General features: G+C 44.2%; 1 protein-coding gene across 1 annotated transcript in view; it reads left to right on the plus strand.

Annotated features, from left to right (window-relative positions):
- LOC124039990 (anthrax toxin receptor 1-like) overlaps nt 1-15,292 on the plus strand; it is a 30,110-nt gene extending 14,818 nt beyond the window's left edge. The window contains exons 9-18 of the mRNA XM_046356641.1: nt 118-178; nt 1,587-1,685; nt 2,141-2,210; nt 3,516-3,594; nt 4,153-4,248; nt 4,594-4,632; nt 8,584-8,682; nt 8,876-9,043; nt 9,242-9,322; nt 12,655-15,292. Of these exons, the coding sequence (XP_046212597.1) occupies nt 118-178; nt 1,587-1,685; nt 2,141-2,210; nt 3,516-3,594; nt 4,153-4,248; nt 4,594-4,632; nt 8,584-8,682; nt 8,876-9,043; nt 9,242-9,322; nt 12,655-12,945 (1,083 nt within the window). The 3' untranslated portion in view covers nt 12,946-15,292. The remainder of the gene's footprint in view (nt 1-117; nt 179-1,586; nt 1,686-2,140; nt 2,211-3,515; nt 3,595-4,152; nt 4,249-4,593; nt 4,633-8,583; nt 8,683-8,875; nt 9,044-9,241; nt 9,323-12,654) is intronic.
- The last annotated feature ends 4,979 nt before the right edge of the window (nt 15,293-20,271 follow it).

The following is a 20,271-nucleotide window of genomic DNA, read 5'->3' on the forward strand; positions in this document are numbered from 1 at the left end:
ATGTCTCACATTTAATTTACCTGTCTGTTTTGACAAAGAGTCTTGACAAGCTATGAGTTCATTTGAGCTAATATTAACCTACTCAACTCAATTCATCTCCTTATTCTCCTTCTCCAGATCATCAAGAAGTCCTGTATTGAGATTTTAGCTGCAGAGCCCTCCAGTGTTTGTGCAGGAGGTGGGGTCCCCATAGGAACAAAGCAGATCAATGCCAGTCAATGCTAGTTCCCTGTCATTGCTTAAGTGCTGTGTTCATTTCATTAAGGGGCCAAGCTGGTGCCAGTGCCCTTCCCTCAGACTGGGGCTCAGCTGGCACATATTCATTAGTACAGAGTAGTAAAATGTAGCAAACATTATGCAATGGAAAACTTAAACAAGCATTTCTTATTGGACATATTCAGGGAGTTCCTCCCTGTTTCACTCCGTTTTTTATGAATTTGTTGCCAAATGAATTATTATATTTAAGGTTTATTGTCAATCATAGTGTACAACATTGGCAGTCAAGAGCTGAATTATAGTGTTCAGTCCATATGTAAATATAACTAAATAAACAAAGGAAGAAATCGTTTATTAGAAAGCGTTTGTCATCATGAGGGAGTATCATTGTCACAGCCAGGGAGAAGCCTCAGGAACCTTGGTCAGTCAAGACAGGTCCTTTCAGAATAATGAAGTACTGGTTTAGAGCCGTTGAACAGGGCACCCTGCAGCAAGGCCTCTGTTGGTAGCTAGCCAGCTACTCCTTGACCACCACCAACATGCAGCACCCACCTGAGTAATGCCCCCGGCAGCCTCTAGAGTTTAGGGCGCCAGAAAACCCACTATACATCAGCAACAGATCAGAGTAGCCCTGTAGTCCTCCCAACAAGCCTCTATCATCTCCACACAGACCTCTGCTTTCAACTTACGTTGGGCTTGCTTGCCCCAGCGGTCAAAACAAAACAGCTAGCCAGATAGCTAACTAGCTAGCTAGCCAAGCCAACCAGCTGACTTGCATAGGAGTCTGATCACTCTAACAGACAGGAATCCCCATTGGTGCTAATGGAGTGTATCGTATTGGGGATCTTGTTATGAGAGCGTCTCTAAATGGAATTTATCCTGGCCTGCCAAATGGAAGTCAGTTTGATAAATGGCTTTTTTCCCAATCGAGAGAGACAAGTCCCATATGACCTGCAGTCTGTTTCCTAAGTATGTTTTCTGTATTATTTAACCAGTGTTACCAAGCCAATCTACCTAATCTTGTATGCTATCCAACATAATTGTGTAATGTCTGATAGCCTATGTATGTATGTATGTATGTATGTATGTATGTATGTATGTATGTATGTATGTATGTATGTATGTATGTATGTATGTATGTATGTATGTATGTATGTGTGTGTGTGTGTGTGTGTGTGTGTGTGTGTGTGTGTGTGTGTGTGTGTGTGTGTGTGTGTGTGTGTGTGTGTGTGTGTGTGTGTGTGTGTGTGTGTGTGTGTGTGTGTGTGTGTGTGTGTGTGTGTGTGTGTGTGTGTGTGTGTGTGTGTGTGTGTGTGTGTGTGCATCTGTACTATTTTTACTCAACTAAAGCTGTTGTCTTTTATTTCCAGAGAGTTTCCAGGTGGTGGTGAGAGGGAATGGTTTCCTTCATGCCAGAAATATAGAGCAGGTGTTATGCAGCTTTAAAGTCAACGACACCCTCACAATTAGTGAGTACCTGGTTACATTTACGCAATAATGCCTGAGGGAGTGTGGTATATGGCCAATATACCATGGCTAAGGGCTGTTCTTAGCCACGACGCAACGCGGAGTGCTTGGATACAGCCCTTAGCCATGGTATATTGGCCATATACCACAAACCCCCAAGGTGCATTATTGCTATTATAAACTGGTTAGCAACGTAATTAGAGCAGTAAAAATAAATGTTTTGTCATGCCCATGGTATATGGTCTGATATACCACGGCTGTCAGCCAATCAGCATTCAGGGCTCGAACCACCCAGTTTATAATTACCTTTAAAACGCTGTAGGCTTACCAGGTGTTTTTATACTAATGTGTATAATGTGTATTTTCAGCTGCAACATGCATGGAGTACTATAGGTGATTGAAGAAACTTAAGTTATTTAAGGAAACGGCTGACAAAAGTGTTGGGCTCTCTCCCCAGATGAGAAGCCTGTGGATATCGAAGACACGTTCCTGCTGTGTACAGCTCCGGTTATAGACGAAGTTGGGCAGTGAGTAGATCTTTTTTAACATCCGTTTTCAAATGGTCCGAGCTATCCCTGTAGGATGAGAGTGTGTTGCCTCTTAACCGCACGTCTAGCCGATCACTCTCCAGCCCTCGCAAACAGAGGGAGAGACCCAGAAGAAGCCTGCCGTGCATTAGGGTGTCTTCACGATCCCTGTCAGGGTCACAGTCCACTCCTCCTCTATTCTCTCTATATGACGATGAGCACTCGTTTAGATCCTCATTGGTTAGAGCCCTGTGTATTCATAATGAGGACGGGGTTAAGGTTGCCCCTTAATCCTAACCACAGACACGCCCATCATCCATCGGCTGGCTTCGTTTCTCAATCAACAACCACTTTAGAGCCTCTTTTTTTTCATCACCACATTCCCCTAATTTCTCCCCTCCCTGCTTACTTCTCTCCTGTCCTCTCCTCTACCTTCTCCCTCCAGCCTTCTACCTTCTCCTCTCCCCTCACCCTTCTACAGTGACTCCTCTCTCTAACTCCCTTCCCTCTCTGCCATATTTTTTTCCCTCATTTTTTCTCTCCTCTTTTGTCATCTTTTCTTCATCTGTAACCTGGCATTTAGCACCCCATGGTCAAATGTATCACCCTTTCCTCACACACACGCACAAACATGCTCACATCTCTACAAAATGTGAACATGGCCCAAGTCCAACTGTCCATATTTTTCCTCTGATCGTTGCTTCTTTCAGGGATAAGAAGCTGTTTTGCTGGCACTGAGGTATGCGTGCACATGAACTTAAACCACATACCCGACTCCAGACTGTCAAACCTGAAGAGGCTTTATCCGTCAAAAATGGCCTACTTCGCATACCCACTTGGATCAGTCTACGTGCTTTGCACCCCTAGGAAAAAATGTGTGGAATTCAAAATGTGTTTTTCTTTTTAACCTTGAGGTTTGGTATGTTTTCCTGGCTAGAATTGTTTTGCGCCCAGAAGCGAAAGGTACTGGCAGTAGTTATTGGAGATGGGAAGAAAAAGAGATGTGATATGGGCATCAATTGTTTTTGTTCGGGAAAGGTAAAACTTGTCTTGGCTGACAAAGGGTTTAACCAACTTTGATGCTAGTGCCGATGCCCTACTTAGTCTCAGACATGTAATAACATGTCTGAGCAATAATAGCCTGTTTGTTTGTTGGGCGCAAAGCTCTTTTTGTGTGGCACCTTGGCACTGGACAACGGTGCCATTTTGACATTCAGCTGTCTTGTCTAAGCAAGTCCTAGCTAGCATAATTTGCTTCCATTTGGCATGTCTTGTATTGAAACCCTGTGCGTCTTTGTGTTTCAGGGTTGTTTATCTGCAAGTGAGCATGAATGAAGGCCTGTCGTTCATCACCAGCTCTGTGCACATCACCACCACAGAGTGTGTAAGTATGCTCTTCCAATCACATTACAACTACTACTCAAAAACTCACTAGAAATGGTCTTACGTTGGGAAACAATGATCCTATTTCCATAATTTCTTTACTTCTTATTTTCTGTTCTATCTCAATCTTTTTCAGTTTTTTATTTCTGCCTCATTTTACCCTCTTTATCTTGTTCAGGGGCATTTCTTTTCTCAGCATTTTATTTTCAGAGGGCTCCTGTTTTGCTTGAGGAAGTTTCCTTCTCCTCTTCTTTTCTTCCTCTGCTCTATCTGGTGCTCTGTCTGGAGCCAAACCACAAGGGGCTTCAGCAATGATCCACCCAAAAAGACCCCCCACGTCAGAGGGACTTAAACCAGCACTACTCCGCTCACCCACAAAATAAAGAAAAAACACCACCACATCCCATCCACAGTCTATAGGCTCTAATAGGAACCATATTGTCCCCTATTTCGATCTTGAGACCCCTCCTCAACCTCTCTCATCTCTCGTCAGTCTTCTCTCATCTCTCGTCAGGGTCCTAACCCTGTCTTAACGATGACTCTTATCTCCCCCTGGCAGTTTGATGGTACCATCCTCCTCATCACCCTTCTGGCTTTGTTCCTGTTGATGGCAATGCTGTTCATGTGGTGGTTCTGGCCCCTCTGCTGCACAGTGGTAACCGTCAAAAATTGGTTCAATATGATGGCAATTATGGGCCACATGTTATATTATACTGTATAGAGTGGACCCTTTAGCAGAGTAGCTGCCATTTGAATGATTTAATGACCCTTTAAAAGTAACCTGGCTCAATGTAATGCAAATGGTGTTGTTCTTGTTTGTGTAAGAGTGTTGACAGAATGTAATAGATATGAGTTTAAAAGTGTGTAACAATTTCTTTGTCAGTTTCGCAGATGAGAAATGACAAATGCCAGGGAATGATAATGAACACCTGATGCGACCACTTAGTCACGGTCATCAATTAATATGAATGTGACTTTCCACCCTGAACTTCCTGTCTAGGTGATCAAAGAGCCTCCTCCAGCACCCCCCTCAGAGCCAGTAAGTCAGCCCTTGAAGGCGCATTAGGTTTTTCACAACCAAACCTCTATTTTGTTTTTATGTTAAATTGCAGGCATGTTATAGAAGGGTCCAGACACTTTTTTTTGCGATTCCACTTTTTTTACAGACTTGGGCCAATCAGCAAGTCACTTCCTCATCTCGTCGTGCAACACAGGGACTCAATACTCCAAAAACACCCAAATACGTCAATATTAGAAACAGAAAATCTCTCAATATAGTGATGCGGGACTTTAGATGTTGAACACCTGAAATGTTGTCATTCCGAACTTGATCCACAAGGTCATATTCAATTTTGTTTGCGACTTTAACGATTTTACCGTCCATTCTAGCAGCAGGCCACATGGAGAATGGAACAGCTGGATAGGGGAAACAGCTTGAGTCTTGCAAAAAAAAAAAAACGAAATACAAATAAAAAACAATTGTTTTAAATAGTCTAAACGGTTACAGGCGCCGTCATTGCTCCCTGCGGGAGTATTATACAGACAAGGCAACTTAGACTATGGAGGGTTTTACGCACGTCCAAACTTTTCACAGGAACTGGACAAAGACCCGATATGAAGAGAAATGGGGAACGTCCGCTCACCATTAAACTTCCGATTGTAATGTATTCTAACCATCATGGAACCATCTCACAGATCACATTTCAACTCCCCCCTGAAATAGCAGACGGAATTGCAATTGCATTCCAGCCAATGTACATTCTCAACACAAACTCATGGACGGCGGAATCTTTCCAATAAGTTTTTTTGTTGGTCAAATTAAACGAGAGAAAAATAATATATATATTTTTTTTAGGGTCTGGTCAGAGGCATGATATCATACATCGCCTCTCTCGTGCCATGAGCATACAGTGAGCATAATGTGTAGGCCTAAGGACTCTTGGGGCAGGAGGCATGGATGCTTGTCCTATCCACTGAAGATAGTTTATTAAATAGTATACAATAACCATACAATAGTCCTAGTTACAGCAAACATGTAGCCAGTCTAGTTTTTAAAAATTGGCTTTAACATAGAAATATTTTTCTACACACATTGTATTCGCCTCTCGAAAATGCACTGCACTGCCATGGACAATTGAACATGCAATCTCCATAGACAAGCGTTGGCAGTAGAATGGCCTTACAGAAAGAGCTCAGTGACGTTTCAACGTGGCAACGTCATAGGAGGCCACCTTTCATGAAATGGGTTTCCATGGCTAAGTAGCCACACACTAGCCTAAGATCACCATGTGCAATACCAAGCGTCGACTGGAGTGGTGTAAAGCTCGCCACCATTGGACTCTGGAACCGTGGAAACGCCTTCTCTTCACCATCTGGCAGTTCGATGGACTAATCCGTGGTTGGCGCATGCCAGGAAAATGCTACCTGTCCCAATGCATAGTGCCAACTATAACGTTTGGGGGAGGAGAATAATTGTCTTTTGTTGTTTTTCATTGTTCGGGCCAGGCCCATTAGTCCCAGTGAAGTGGAAATCTTAACACTACAGCATACAATGACATACGAGACAATTCTGTGCTTCCAACTTTGTGGCAGTAGTTTGGGGAAGGCACAAAGCGCACAAAGCGAGTTCCACACAGAAATGGTTTGTCGAGATTGGTGTGTACGAACTTGACTGGCCTGCACAGAGCCCTGACCTCAATTCCATCGAACACCTTTGGGATGAATTCTAAAGTTGACTGCGAGCCAGGTCAAATAGCCAAACACCAGTGCCGGACCTCACTAATGCTCATGAGGCTGAATAGAAGCAAGTCCCCGCAGCAATGTTCCAATATCTAGTGGAAAGCCTTCCCAGAAGAGTGGAGGCTGTTATAGCAGAAAAGTGGAGGAACAATTCCATATTAATGTCATTGATTTTGGAATGAGAGTTCAACGAGCAGGTGTTCACATACTTTTGGTCATGTAGTGTAAGATTAGCCAAACATCACCGTTGATATGGCCTGCTAGTCACTTTGCCAAGTGAAAGGTAAACAAACTAACAGGCAAATATCTTAGGCTACAAGCAGATTCAGCACCAAGGACAGTGGCGGAAATTCCCACAATGTTTTACATTTTAGTCATTTAGCAGACAAGCTTATCCAGAGCGACTTACAGTAAGTAGTAAGTACATACATCTTCATACAGTGCCTTGCAAAAGTATTCATCCCCCTTGGCGTTTTTCCTATTTAGTTGCATTACAACCTGTAATTTAAATTGATTTTTATTTGGATTTCATGTAATGGACATACACAACATTGTCCACATAGGTGAAGTTAAATGAAAAAAAGGACTTGTTTAAAACAATTCTAAAAAAGACAAAATGAAAAAGTGGTGCATGCATATATATTCACCCTCCTTGCTATGAAGCCCCTAAATAAGATCTGGTGCAACCAATTACCTTCAGAAGTCACCTAATTAGTTAAATAAAGTCCACCTAAGTGTCACATGATCTGTCACATGATCTCAGTATATATACACCTGTTCTGAAAGGCCCTAGAGTCGCCAACACCACTAAGCAAGGGACACCACCAAGCAAGCGGCACCATGAAGACCAAGGAGCTCTCCAAACAGGTCAGGGACAAAGTTGTGGAGAAGTACAAATCATAGTTGGGTTATAAAAAAATATTAGAAACTTTGAACATCCCACGGAGCACCATTAAATCCATTATTAAAAAATGGAAAGAATATGGCACCACAACAAACCTGCCAAGAGAGGGCCGCCCACCGAAACTCAAGGACCAGGCAAGGAGGGCATTAATCAGGCAACCAAGAGAGGCAAACAAAGAGAACAAAGATAACCCTGAAGGAGCTGCAAAGCTCCACAGCGGAGATTGGAGTATCTGTCCATGGAACCACTTTAAGCCGTACACTCCACAGAGCTGGGCTTTACAGAAAAAAAAGCCATTGCTTAAATTGTTCTCCAAAAGGCATGTGGGAGACTGCCCAAACATATGGAAGAAGGTACTCTGGTCAGATGAGATTAGAATTTAGCTTTTTTTGCCATCAAGATAAATGCTATGTCTGGCGCAAAACCAAACACCTCTCAACACCCCAAAAACATCATCCCCACAGTGAAGCGTGGTGGTGGCAGCATCATGCTGTGGGGATATTTTTCATCGGCAGGGACTGGGAAACTGGTCAGAATTGAAGGAATGATGGATGGCGCTAAATGCAGGGAAATTCTTGAGGGGAACCTGTTTCAATCTTCCAGAGATTTGAGACTGGGACAAAGGTTCACCTTCCAGCAGGACAATGATCCTAAGCATACTGCTAAAGCAACAATCGAGATGTTTATGGGGAAACATTTAAATGTCTTGGAATGGCCTAGTGAAAGCACAGACCTCAGTCCAATTGAGAATCTGTGGTATGACGTTATATTATAATTATAAAGGAAAAATAATATGTAGTTGTTATAACTTGTTCCTAAACATTCTTCCCACAGTCGCAGATAGGCCTAATGAGGCCAAACCTTTCAGAGAAGCTGGAGAAAAATCATGTTCTATATAAAGAATAAAGGGAATGTCTGTTGACTGTTTTGCTGCTTGTGATATTTTAATAAAACATAAAGGCCACTGATTGGGCTACTGTGAGCCTCCGTTGGCAAAATCGATGCCATAACCAATCGTGTTATTTCTAAGTCCAGCTTTTGGTGAATCTTAAATATCACCACTAGCTCTGCTTAAAATTGGTACGTAAACGAACGTTTTTAAAAGACACACCTAAATTATTTCCACCCATCCCACCTCAGCGCAAGCGAGCTGATGGAAGACAGGTAAATGACCAACCCTCACGCCAGGGTTGAAAAATAGCAGAACCCTTGCTTTTACAAGTCAAAGTTAAGATCGTGATTTTTTGACAGTAGCTCTGACTTAACGCCAGCAGAAAATAGAGCCCTTGGCATATCGAACACTTGCTTGGAAGTTCATTATTTGCTCCCATCTTTTCTGTCTGCCAGGAATCAGACGATGAAGATGGCATGCCCAAGAAGAAGTGGCCAACTGTGGATGCATCCTACTATGGAGGAAGAGGAGTCGGAGGAATCAAAAGAATGGAGGTGAGGTGGATCCAATCACTTTACAGTTACACCCAAATAAATGTCAAATCTTTATCTTCCATAATTCCTCACAAACACATGACAGTTGGAACTTTATTCTAGACACTTCCTCACCGCCTGTGTGTAGTATGTACTGTATACCCACTTCCACAGGTACAGTAGGTCATACCCCATCTTGGTTCCACTCCTACAGGTACGCTGGGGGGGGAAGGGTTCAACCGAGGAGGGGGCTAAGCTGGAGAAGCCCAAGAACGCTGTGGTGAAAATGCCAGAGCAGGAGTTTGAGCCGTACGAGCCCAAGCCCAAGAAGGCCCACAACAGGAAGCCAGCCACAGACAGGAAGTGGTACACCCCCATACAGGTAAAAACACTCTCTTCTTCTCCTTCCTTTCTACCTTTCTTTCTCAGACTAGTTTATACACTCTCTTCCTCTCTACCTATACATGCATAATAGGGTACTGTGTGTAGTATGAAATTACATATTGGCCATGCACACTTTACACAGGTAACATTTTTGACAGTATTCACTATAGCCATGTCTCCCTCCCTTTGTTTGCAGGGTAAACTGGATGCCATTTGGGCCCTGTTTCGCCGCGGTTACGACCAGGTTTCTCTCATGCGGCCTCAGCCAGGAGATCATGTGAGTACTAAAGCCTTAAAACACCATGGGAGCCCAGCCTTAGCCCTATCCCTCATCATACAGCCCTACCCCCCCCCCCCCCCCCATGGATCTTGGCTGCAGTGCCAAGATCCATGATAAGGCAGAGCCCAAAACCTGCTTCAAATCAGCCGCTGCCATAAAAAGAAAATAAATCAGAGCTGTGGACCCCAGAGAGATCCACTTTATGTTTTAAAAACCTCGACGTTAACTACTTTCTGATCGGGCACATGTTTGAACTGCAATACTGACCCTTTATATCAAAACGGAGATTGGAGTTTGGTTTGGGGTTGGTTGAAGGTGGTTTTTGCTCGAGATATGCACTTGGAGGGGCTGGGCTATATGAGACTCTTTATCCCATAGCCCTCCTCTCCTTTCTTTCTTTCTAGATCTGCAGCTAGCCTGCTGAGGTGGCACCTCTCCAGGTGCTCGTTAAAATCATGCGTTATTTGCAGAAAACAACCCTTTTTTTAACGGGAATTCCACATGTAAAGAGTGTTCTCTCCAAATGTATGAACTGAGAGGAAGTGAAGTACTGCCAGATAAGCTCTCAACAACAACACAGAAAATAAGCTTTCGACCGCAAAGGGAAACAAGGATGCTTCCTTCAAATTTCAAAGATTTCTCCCGGCCAAATAGATGTCGATACTTTGTTCAAAAGGTTTGATCCAGGAAAACGATCACCACGTGCAAAAGGTTAAACATGATGCATTGCTTATTCCAGAGGAAGTGTTTCCGTGTAATGGTGTCGCCTACTCAAGTCATTTGCGGTCTGTTACGAAGGAGCAGAAAAATTCCCAGGCAGGCCTACTGGTACTGGTGTAATCTTGTTTTGTTTTTTAGGGGGAATGGAAACAAATACAAGGCAGACAAGCTCTTTCCTGTGTAAAGTGTGACCTGAGGAGAACCATTAAACTGTCTTACTGACATTTCAGCATGTCTGTCCCCTAGGCCATGCTAGCTGCTAACACAGCTCTTATCACTCCCACTCACACTCTCTCTCTCTCTCTCTCTCTCTCTCTCTCTCTCTCTCTCTCTCTCTCTCTCTCTCTCTCTCTCTCTCTCTCTCTCACACAGACACATATACACACACAGGACATATTGGCGTTCACAGCATATACACAGGCCTTGTGTGTTCCATTGGACCCATTTGGCCAAGGTCCGATCTGGATTCCTGACAGACATATTTCAGTCTGTTGCTGTGTTGCATTTTATTACCATGCAGATTGCTATGACGACGGCTGTATCCTGAATGGCACTATTGAGAGAAGCCTTGGCTAAAAGCCTTTACAGTTCAATCCCTCGTTTCCTTTGATTCCATCAGTCCACAATGGAGCTGCTATGTCCCCTAGTCAATGCATCCTCTCCGAATACAACTCATGTAGCTATGTAACTCCACGGCACTGAAAAACAGAAAGGCACCATCTGTTCATCTTTTATTTCTCATTCTCTTTGACCCTTCCATCAGTCTTCTCCCTCTCTCCACACCCTTCCTCTCGCTCCATCTTCCTCTCCCACTCCACTATGGGATTCTCTGTGCTGGTTTTGGACACAGACCCTCTCCCTGTTTGCTTAGTTTAGGTTGAGCGCAGTATAGTGTGCAGGGTATGATTAGCATGCTTAGTCTGGTTTAGTCATCTCCCTCTCGCTCCGTGTATCCCTAGTCCTAGGGACCTCAGCTATTTGGACCTCAGCTATTTGCCTCCAACTTCTCCGCGAGCTCCTACGTAAAACATCACGTGCTCGGGCAGATCGACTCCTGAGGTGAAACTAGAGGCTTTGATTTAATGTCTCCCCTGATGGAGAGTTTGCACTGCGAAGGGCATGAGGTAATAGGCAGCGGAGACAACCGCGAGAGTCGTCTCGACCAGCGGGGACACGAACCCTGCTGAAGCAGCCCTGGCTAGTCTGCTTTATGACATCTGGGTTTAATGGCAGACATTGGAAAAGGGAGGTTCGAAAGGACATTCTTTGTCTTGCCTTTGTGTTTGTGGTTCAATGTCGCAAGCCACACTGGTTCAGTGTGAAGGTAGCTGAAATGAGCCTCTCAAAAGGTCTGCAGAGAATGAAAGGACATGTGATTTTATGTTCAACATCCCTCTCTTGTTCTCATCCTGTTATTGACTGGAAGGAATGTCAGAGACTTAGAGTGGATTTGAGGAGACAGTGTTTGGTTACCAGAGGATTTCTGGGTTTTTTCTCCTTGACGCATAATTTACAAGTCAGAATGAATGGAATGTGTCCCTGGTTGTTTTTGATTTTTTTTTGCCGATATGGCCACTCAGTGTGTGTGTGTTTGCATAATGTTAAATGCCTCTACAGTCCTACAGTATGCCCTAGTAAGTCCATGCCTGCCTATCTGTGTGGGGGATGGAAAAAGGCTTACTGGGTTGTCTTTCCAGTAAGGGCATGAATCTGAGTTAGGCCATAAACCACGAGAGTTCACAGTATGAGGCCACTGTGGTGGATGGTGGGGGTTCAAACTATGTAGCTGCTGTGGATGAGAATAGAGAGCAAAAAGTTTATCAACAAAATGAACTTATTTGCCTCAAGAACTCCCCCCTAACAATACTCTGTCTCTCTCCCCCCCTACCAATCATCTGTCCCTCTCCCCCCCTACCAATCCTCTGTCTCTCTCCCCCTACCAATCCTCTGTCCCCCCTACCAATCCTCTGTCTCTCTCCCCCTACCAATCCTCTGTCTCTCTCCCCCTACCAATCCTCTGTCTCTCCTCCCCTACCAATCCTCTGTCTCTCCTCCCCTACCAATCCTCTGTCTCTCCCCCCTACCAATCCTCTGTCCCCCCTACCAATCCTCTGTCTCTCTCCCCCTACCAATCATCTGTCTCTCCTCCCCTACCAATCCTCTGTCTCTCCCCCCGACCAATCCTCTGTCTCTCTCCCCCTCTATCTATTTTTCTCTCTCTCATTCTCCATATGGTGCTATAAACAACATGGAGTTTTTGGAAAGCAGCCACAGTTTCATTGGCACAGAACATTGGACTGGGAAGAGGGCGTAGGGGGGTCACAGCAAGGGCTGATGGGTAACCGTCCAGCCAGCTGGTCCTGGTTGGAACAGACAGAAAGGGTAGTGACCGTCCCATGACCATGGGGTCAGCTGGGCTCAGAGGTGTTCGCCTAGATGGGAGTTAGACACCGGTGTGCTGTACGTGGGAGAGGGGCTGGATCATGTCAGGGAGGGGGGTACAATGTAATTATTATGTTATGTCTTTACTGTAGCTTTATGGGATCCTGTATACCTCCAGTATACACTGATCCCAGTGTAGTCTGATGTTACTGTCTCTTTCCCCCCAGGGTCGATGCATCAACTTCACCCGGGTGAAGGACGAGGCAGCGGCAGCAGCCAAGGCAACTCCCCGGGCCCATAGCCCCCCTCCCGCTTCTGACTACCGTCCCCTGATCAGCCCCACTACAGCGCCGCCACCACAGACCAGCCCGCCCCCGCGAGCGCCGCCCGTCACCCAGCTGCCCCCAGGGCCACCCCCATCCCGCACCCCCCAGGTCCCCCCTGCCCCCCTCCCACACGCCCCCCACCCTGCCCAAACAGCAGACCATGAGAGCAAATTAGGGACCCCACTCCAATAAAGAAATAGTCCACATTGCCAAAGATGCTCCCTCAAACCCGAAAAAGAAGCACAGTATTTATTGGAGTTGGGGTGAAATTAGCAGGAGACATTAATGGTTTGTTGCTGGACAGCAAAATATGTAGTCATAGAAAGAAACCTACTGCAATGGATGAAATGATTTGATCAGCTACTGAGTATGTTATGATGGTTAGTGGCAAGGCGAAAGTAGAGTGAGACTGTGTGAATTTGTGTAACTTTAGTCATCTCTGAGTCGGTTTACTTAGAACCACAATGATTGGATTTTGCTATCAAACCAATCTAGATGATGTAGAATTTGGAGCTTTTTTCTCTTTTGTACCTTTTTAGATGTATCTTTAGATGTGTCTCTATTTTGTCAATTGGAAGATGTGAAAGGGCTATTTTTTTTAGGGGGTCAACAAAACATGGCACTGGTTTGATTAAATGTAATATTTGTTTCTCATGTCCAAATCAGTTTACACAGACTGAGAAAGCCAGTTTTAACACACGTGGGTTATTACATATTCCGTTAAAAAAACAAAACATTTGAATTACTTCCATTTGGTAGTGTTGCCGGAAGCCATAAGCGTATAAGCATAAGTTGACACTGGGACACTTTTTATATGGACTGAACACGTAAGGTTTCTGCTTATACAGTATACTCTCTCAGGATAGGAGCACATGGTCTGCCAAAAATGAGGCGCACAAACACCTTGATCCTTTTTTTTTGTTTGTTACATCCCCTGAACGAGTTAGTCGAGAATCATACATAGGCGTAGCGTAAGAGATTTGTTAGCGTAAACATGTTGCATTTTTAAACACTTTGTTGGTGATTATCTCTTAAGGATGAACCCAGGTTTATCTAAGTTGATAATCGGGTATCCGTGCACATTGAATGCAGTTCAGATCTAGCATCATTTTTTTTACATTGTTCGTTTTAAAAAAATCACTTTTGAACCATGGACCTCTCAAAACAAAACAGCTAAAGTCAGGTCATTGGCTCTCATCCATTTTTTTACAGTCTCAAAACTGTACTTTACTTTTATACATTGTATTTTCTACCTTTTATCTCTTTTGATCGAATCACAATCACATTGCAACTGCAGGGCAGTTCACCGCGTCTCTAATTTATTAACCCCAAAGACCTAGAGGAGCGTACTTGAATAAGACAAAAGGTGTCCACTGACAAAGGTGGACACTGTGCATGTAAACAAACAACTATTCACGCAACTTCATATGGCAGTGTTTCTCAACCCCATTGGTCTATAATCCAGGCACTAGGTCATGGAGTATTCCCTTCCTAAGTGCAACTGTCCTGTATCAAAAGGCAAGTGACATTTCAGTGATTTGTCCATGAACCAACACTGATTTAAATCAAGCCCTCAAAAGGAGGAAGTCCATAGCATGCCGGTCCTTGGTACAGACAAAGGTTGAGGAATACTATTGTATGCTTAATCACACACGGTACCTTTCAGAATTGTTCTACTTAGATCTTTCTACTCTCTTTGTATAATGTACTTCATTCGATTATGACCTATAATACCATTGTGTTACTATATTCCTTTGTTATTTTGTAGCACTGCTGAAAGCTGATGTGGATGAGGATGATGATGATGATGATTAAGAGAGGTGCATGCATTCCGTTTGTTTTTATCGGTACGACACAAATAAAGCTCTATGGCACCCAAGTGTAATTATATAGTTCTACTTTTTGACAATGATGAACATCCGCCATTTTGTATGACTGGATGTATGGCTCTTTATTGGATCATCATCCCACTCAAGCAATGGCATAGTAAGAGGAGCAACAACATTAAGTAGACCTCATTATTATGTAGTCCCTGGTGCGTTTTTGTCTCTATGCTTCAGAATGATCATCAGGACCATGAGAAAAAGCTCTGAGACGCTAAAATAAGGGGTGTCAAACTCATTTTGCCCCAGGGGCCGCATTCGGTCTTCTACGAGGTCCGGAGGGCCGCACTGAAAATGTGTTCTATTTCCTCGCTGTCAGAATTTGAAAAAGAAATAGTCCTCTACCCATAGTTTTTAGAATTTCCTACGCTCCCTGTCTGTATAGCTTTCATTTCAGTGATTATTAGCACGCTGGTCCATTATAATTTTTGATACTATTTCGATTTTGTTTTTGTGATTTTAAAGTATAAAATGGCCCGCTGGCCATATTTCTGACACCCCTGCGCTAAATGTTAACCATTCTTTTACATGTTAACCATTGTTTTTCATGTATTAATGGGAATACTGAAACAAGTATGGAAAGACGTCTTTTTTTTTTTAACGTTTTCTTTTTTTGTTTGTTACAGTATTAATAAAGGTTGACTTTCAAGCTTTTATATGAAACTAATGGGTTGTTTTTGTGTGTGAGTGACCTATCTGAGGTCAGTGGGGTCACCGGTGAGCTCCTCGGTGGTCTTCAGTAGCCTGTCTATGATGGGGTGGAAGGGAGAGCTATCCACCTGGGGATCTGAAGGGTGGCTGTGGCTGCCCTCCTGCCCTCCTCACCTCCCGGACAGGGGAGCTCAGGGACAGCACCACCATGGAGGGAAAACACATTTAGAACGTTGTTACTAATACACCATCAATACTCCAGCCACTTGTCCACATTTACTTTTTGTCAGCCAACAAGATGAGTAGGCCTAATGAACAGCAAAAGCACTAGCCTATATCAATCTACTATCCCCCATAGTACAAAAATCTACCTATTCGGTTCTGCGTAAATAAATAAACATTACAAACATAGTCGGGGACAGTTGTGGGAAGCAATAGATCGCAAATTAATACTAGCATCAAAAATACAATATGGCTCAAGCAACAGATCAGAACGTTTAACTTTAAATGTTAATAAACTATTAAGCTATTTCTTCACATTAACCGCACAACAATGTGCACATGGCAGTAGGCAATATGCACAAATTGTCAAAAGTGACCGCAAATGCGATTATGCATGTTATTATAAAGGTGCATTTTTATGGTGAAAATGATCTTCCCCGAATTTGAAACTCACTCGCTGCTTATGTATGCCAGTTAAGCTCTACACCCAGGTATGCTATACTCCTGTTGTAAAGATAAGCAATGTGCTTAATATTAGGAAAGCTGAGAAATAAATATAGTAGACCTAGCTTAAAGAAAGCTGATTGGATCCTCCTCTTTTTAATAGAGGCTATTACTCTGTTTTCTCACGCAATTGCATAGCTTATAGAAGTGTTGCGCAACATGAGCTCATGGGCTCTCATGAAGTGTTTCATTAGATTTTCCATCGATGTCAGAGTGATTAGAGGGACAGTAGAGTGCTGAGTAGCAGGCAGTTAGCAAGTTTGTAGGCTACTAATGACCGTCAGCAGCATCAGAGTTTGGAGAAGCCTAATTACCATGACTAAACAGTCACGTGGAATTTGACTGCCTTCATGACTCGTGACGGCAAGTGTGGCAAGTGTGGTTCACCGCAACAGCCCTAATCCGGGACACTCAAATTAGTATGAAATGTTACAATCTATTATTTGACTTTTAGATTTTTGTATTGTTGTGAATTGTTAGATACTACTGCACTGTTGGAACTAGAAACATAAGCTTTTCACTCCACCCACAATAACATCTGCTAAATATGTGTATGTGGCCAATACAATTTGATTTGATTTGATGTGATTTGATTTGGTATGGTACCATGAGACAGATGTTTACTTAAGGCAAACACAAAAGTAGGGTGGGTGGGTGTATAATGCCAACTTCTAGCAACCCAAAGGTTGTGAGTTCAAATCTTTTCACTGACAACTTTAGTATTTTTGCTAATTAGCAACTTTTTAACTATTTTCTGTATTTTAGCTACTTTGCAACTACTTAGCATGTTAGCTAACCCTTCCCCTAATCGTAATAATTTTAGCTATCCCTTACCCTAACCTTAACCCTTATAGCTAACTCTTCCCATAACCCTAACCTTAACCCTTTAACCTAACTCCTAAACTTAACCTTAACCCCTAGCCTAGCTAACATTAGCCACCTAGCTAGAATTCATAACATGTCACATGTTTTGCAAATGCGTAACATGTAATGCGAATTGGAATTCCTAACATATCATACGAAACGGCCGATGGACATCCACAAATTAATACATACCATACGAAACATAACATATCCTACTAACTGGAGTGACATGGAATTAAATACAGAATCATATGAAAGGCTCTGAGACCAGGTTGCAGCATTTCACAATGATAAGACAATGACTTATCAATGACCCAAGCCCAGCTCATTTAATTAATCACTACCATTGTGTCGCTGAGTTGTCATAATGCTTCAGCAAATGTACATTAGCCCAGGGGCGTTGGAAGACACAATAGAAGTAACCTAATGTATGTCCCTCTTACCTCTCTGAATGTCTCTGCTGACCCCACAGCTATTGTATGCAGTAATCATGTGCCTATGAACCAGAGTGATACTGTTAGCACTGAGACAGTGTGCCCTGTGTGCAGCTCACCCTGCACTAACATAAATAACGTGAGTATGTTTATCCCTGCTAAACTTCCCAATAAAGCAATAAAAACAAACATCTCAGAAAAGTGCTAAAAAATAGCCCTCGTTAACGTATGTAGCTTAAGAAACAAGGTTCATGAAATCAATAATTTGCTGGTAACAGCTGAAATTCATATTCTGACCATCTCTGAAACTCACTTAGATAACTCCTTTGATGAAAGCGTGGTAGCAATACATGGTTATACGATCTACAGAAAATACAGAAATGCCAAAGGTGGAGGTGTGTCTGTTTATATTCTGAACCACATGTTACATACTATTGAAGTAATATGGATATGGTTCATCTGCCTCACCTAAAGCCCATTCGGGTGGGAAGCTGCGATAGACCACCAAGTGCTAATAGTTAGTATTTGGATAACATGTGTGAAATGCTTGATAAAGTATGTGATATCAACAAAGAGGTATTTTTTCTGGGTGATTTAAATATTGACTGGCTTTCATCAGAATGCCCACTCAAGAGAAATCCTTAAACTGTAACTAGTGCCTACAACCTGGTCCAGGTTATCAGTCAACCTACCAGGGTAGTTACAAACAGCACTAGAATTAAATGAAGATGGCGCCAGAGGGGATGGCTGTCGTCTTATCGGCTCTTAACCGACCTTGCTATTTTGTTTGTTTTTTCGCCTTGTTCATAACTTGTTTTGTACATAATGTTGATGCTAGCATCTCTTATGACCGAAAAAAAGCTTCTGGACATCAGAACTGCGATACTACAGACACCCAACCAGACTCAGATCCCCGGCATTCGCTGGAGAAGGAAACTGAGATTTTGTGGAAAAAGATCAGGGTGCATTGTGAGGATCAGGCAATAAGTGACTGATCTATATTTGCCTTCCATCCTGCTAGCTAACGTTCAATAACTGGAAAATAAATGGGACATGACATGCAGGTGAAAGAGGACCCAAAAGCGACTTAACAGAAACAGAGTTTATTCAAGTCCAAACAGGGAATAACAGAAATCCTCTAGTCTGTAGAGGGGAATAACAGGAGAAGCGGCCACAGACTGCAGGTCGCTTCGGGTAGGCGCAGGCCGTAGTTGACAGAGACACCTGCTCACACGCAGCATCTGATGAAGGCAAAAAACACGACAGGACAGGGCGAAACACAATCACAGCACGGTGAATACTAAACAAGGAACCGACGGGACAGGAACGGAACACAAAGGAATAAATAGGGACTCCAATCAGGGGAAAGGATCGGGAACAGGTGTGGGAAGACTAAATGATGATTAGGGGAATAGGAACAGCTGGGAGCAGGAACGGAACGATAGAGAGAAGAGAGAGCGAGAGAGTGAGAGAGGGAGGGGGAGAGAGAGGGATAGAAAGAGGGAAAGAACCTAATAAGACCAGCAGAGGGAAACGAATAGAATGGGGAGCACAGGGACAAGACATGATAATAAATGACAAACATGACAGTACCCCCCCACTCACCGAGCGCCTCCTGGCGCACTCGAGGAGGAATCCTGGCGGCAACGGAGGAAATCATCGATGAGTGAACGGTCCAGCACGTCCCGAGACGGAACCCAACTCCTCTCCTCAGGACCGTAACCCTCCCAATCCACTAAGTATTGGTGACCCCGTCCCCGAGAACGCATGTCCATGATCTTATGTACCTTGTAAATAGGTGCGCTCTCGACAAGGACGGGAGGGGGGAGGGAAGACGAACGGGGGTGCGAAGAAAGGGCTTAACACAGGAGACATGGAAGACAGGATGGACGCGACGAAGATGTCGCGGAAGAAGCAGTCGCACAGCGACAGGATTGACGACCTGGGAGACACGGAACGGACCAATGAACCGCGGAGTCAACTTACGAGAAGCTGTCGTAAGAGGAAGGTTGCGAGTGGAAAGCCACACTCTCTGGCCGCAACAATACCTTGGACTCTTAATCCTGCGTTTATTGGCGGCTCTCACCGTCTGTGCCCTGTAACGGCAAAGTGCAGACCTCACCCTCCTCCAGGTGCGCTCACAACGTTGGACAAACGCTTGAGCGGAGGGAACGCTGGACTCGGCAAGCTGGGATGAGAACAGAGGAGGCTGGTAACCCAGACTACTCTGAAACGGAGATAACCCGGTAGCAGACGAAGGAAGCGAATTGTGAGCGTATTCTGCCCAGGGGAGCTGTTCTGCCCAAGACGCAGGGTTTCTGAAAGAAAGGCTGCGTAGTATGCGACCAATCGTCTGATTGGCCCTCTCTGCTTGACCGTTAGACTGGGGATGAAACCCGGAAGAGAGACTGACGGACGCACCAATCAAACGACAGAACTCCCTCCAAAACTGTGATGTGAATTGCGGGCCTCTGTCTGAAACGGCGTCTAACGGGAGGCCATGAATTCTGAATACATTCTCAATAATGATTTGTGCCGTCTCCTTAGCGGAAGGAAGTTTAGCGAGGGGAATGAAATGTGCCGCCTTAGAGAACCTATCGACAACCGTAAGAATCACAGTCTTCCCCGCAGACAAAGGCAGACCGGTAATGAAGTCTAAGGCGATGTGAGACCATGGTCGAGAAGGAATGGGGAGCGGTCTGAGACGACCGGCAGGAGGAGAGTTACCCGACTTAGTCTGCGCGCAGTCCGAACAAGCAGCCACGAAACGGCGCGTGTCACGCTCCTGAGTCGGCCACCAAAAGCGCTGGCGAATAGACGCAAGAGTGCCTCGAACACCGGGATGACCAGCTAACTTGGCAGAGTGAGCCCACTGAAGAACAGCCAGACGAGTGGAAACAGGAACGAAAAGGAGGTTACTAGGACAAGCGCGCGGCGACGCAGTGTGCGTGAGTGCTTGC

This window comes from Oncorhynchus gorbuscha, linkage group LG07 (genome assembly GCF_021184085.1).
Source record: "Oncorhynchus gorbuscha isolate QuinsamMale2020 ecotype Even-year linkage group LG07, OgorEven_v1.0, whole genome shotgun sequence".
In the NCBI taxonomy this organism is placed as follows: Eukaryota; Metazoa; Chordata; class Actinopteri; order Salmoniformes; family Salmonidae; genus Oncorhynchus; species Oncorhynchus gorbuscha.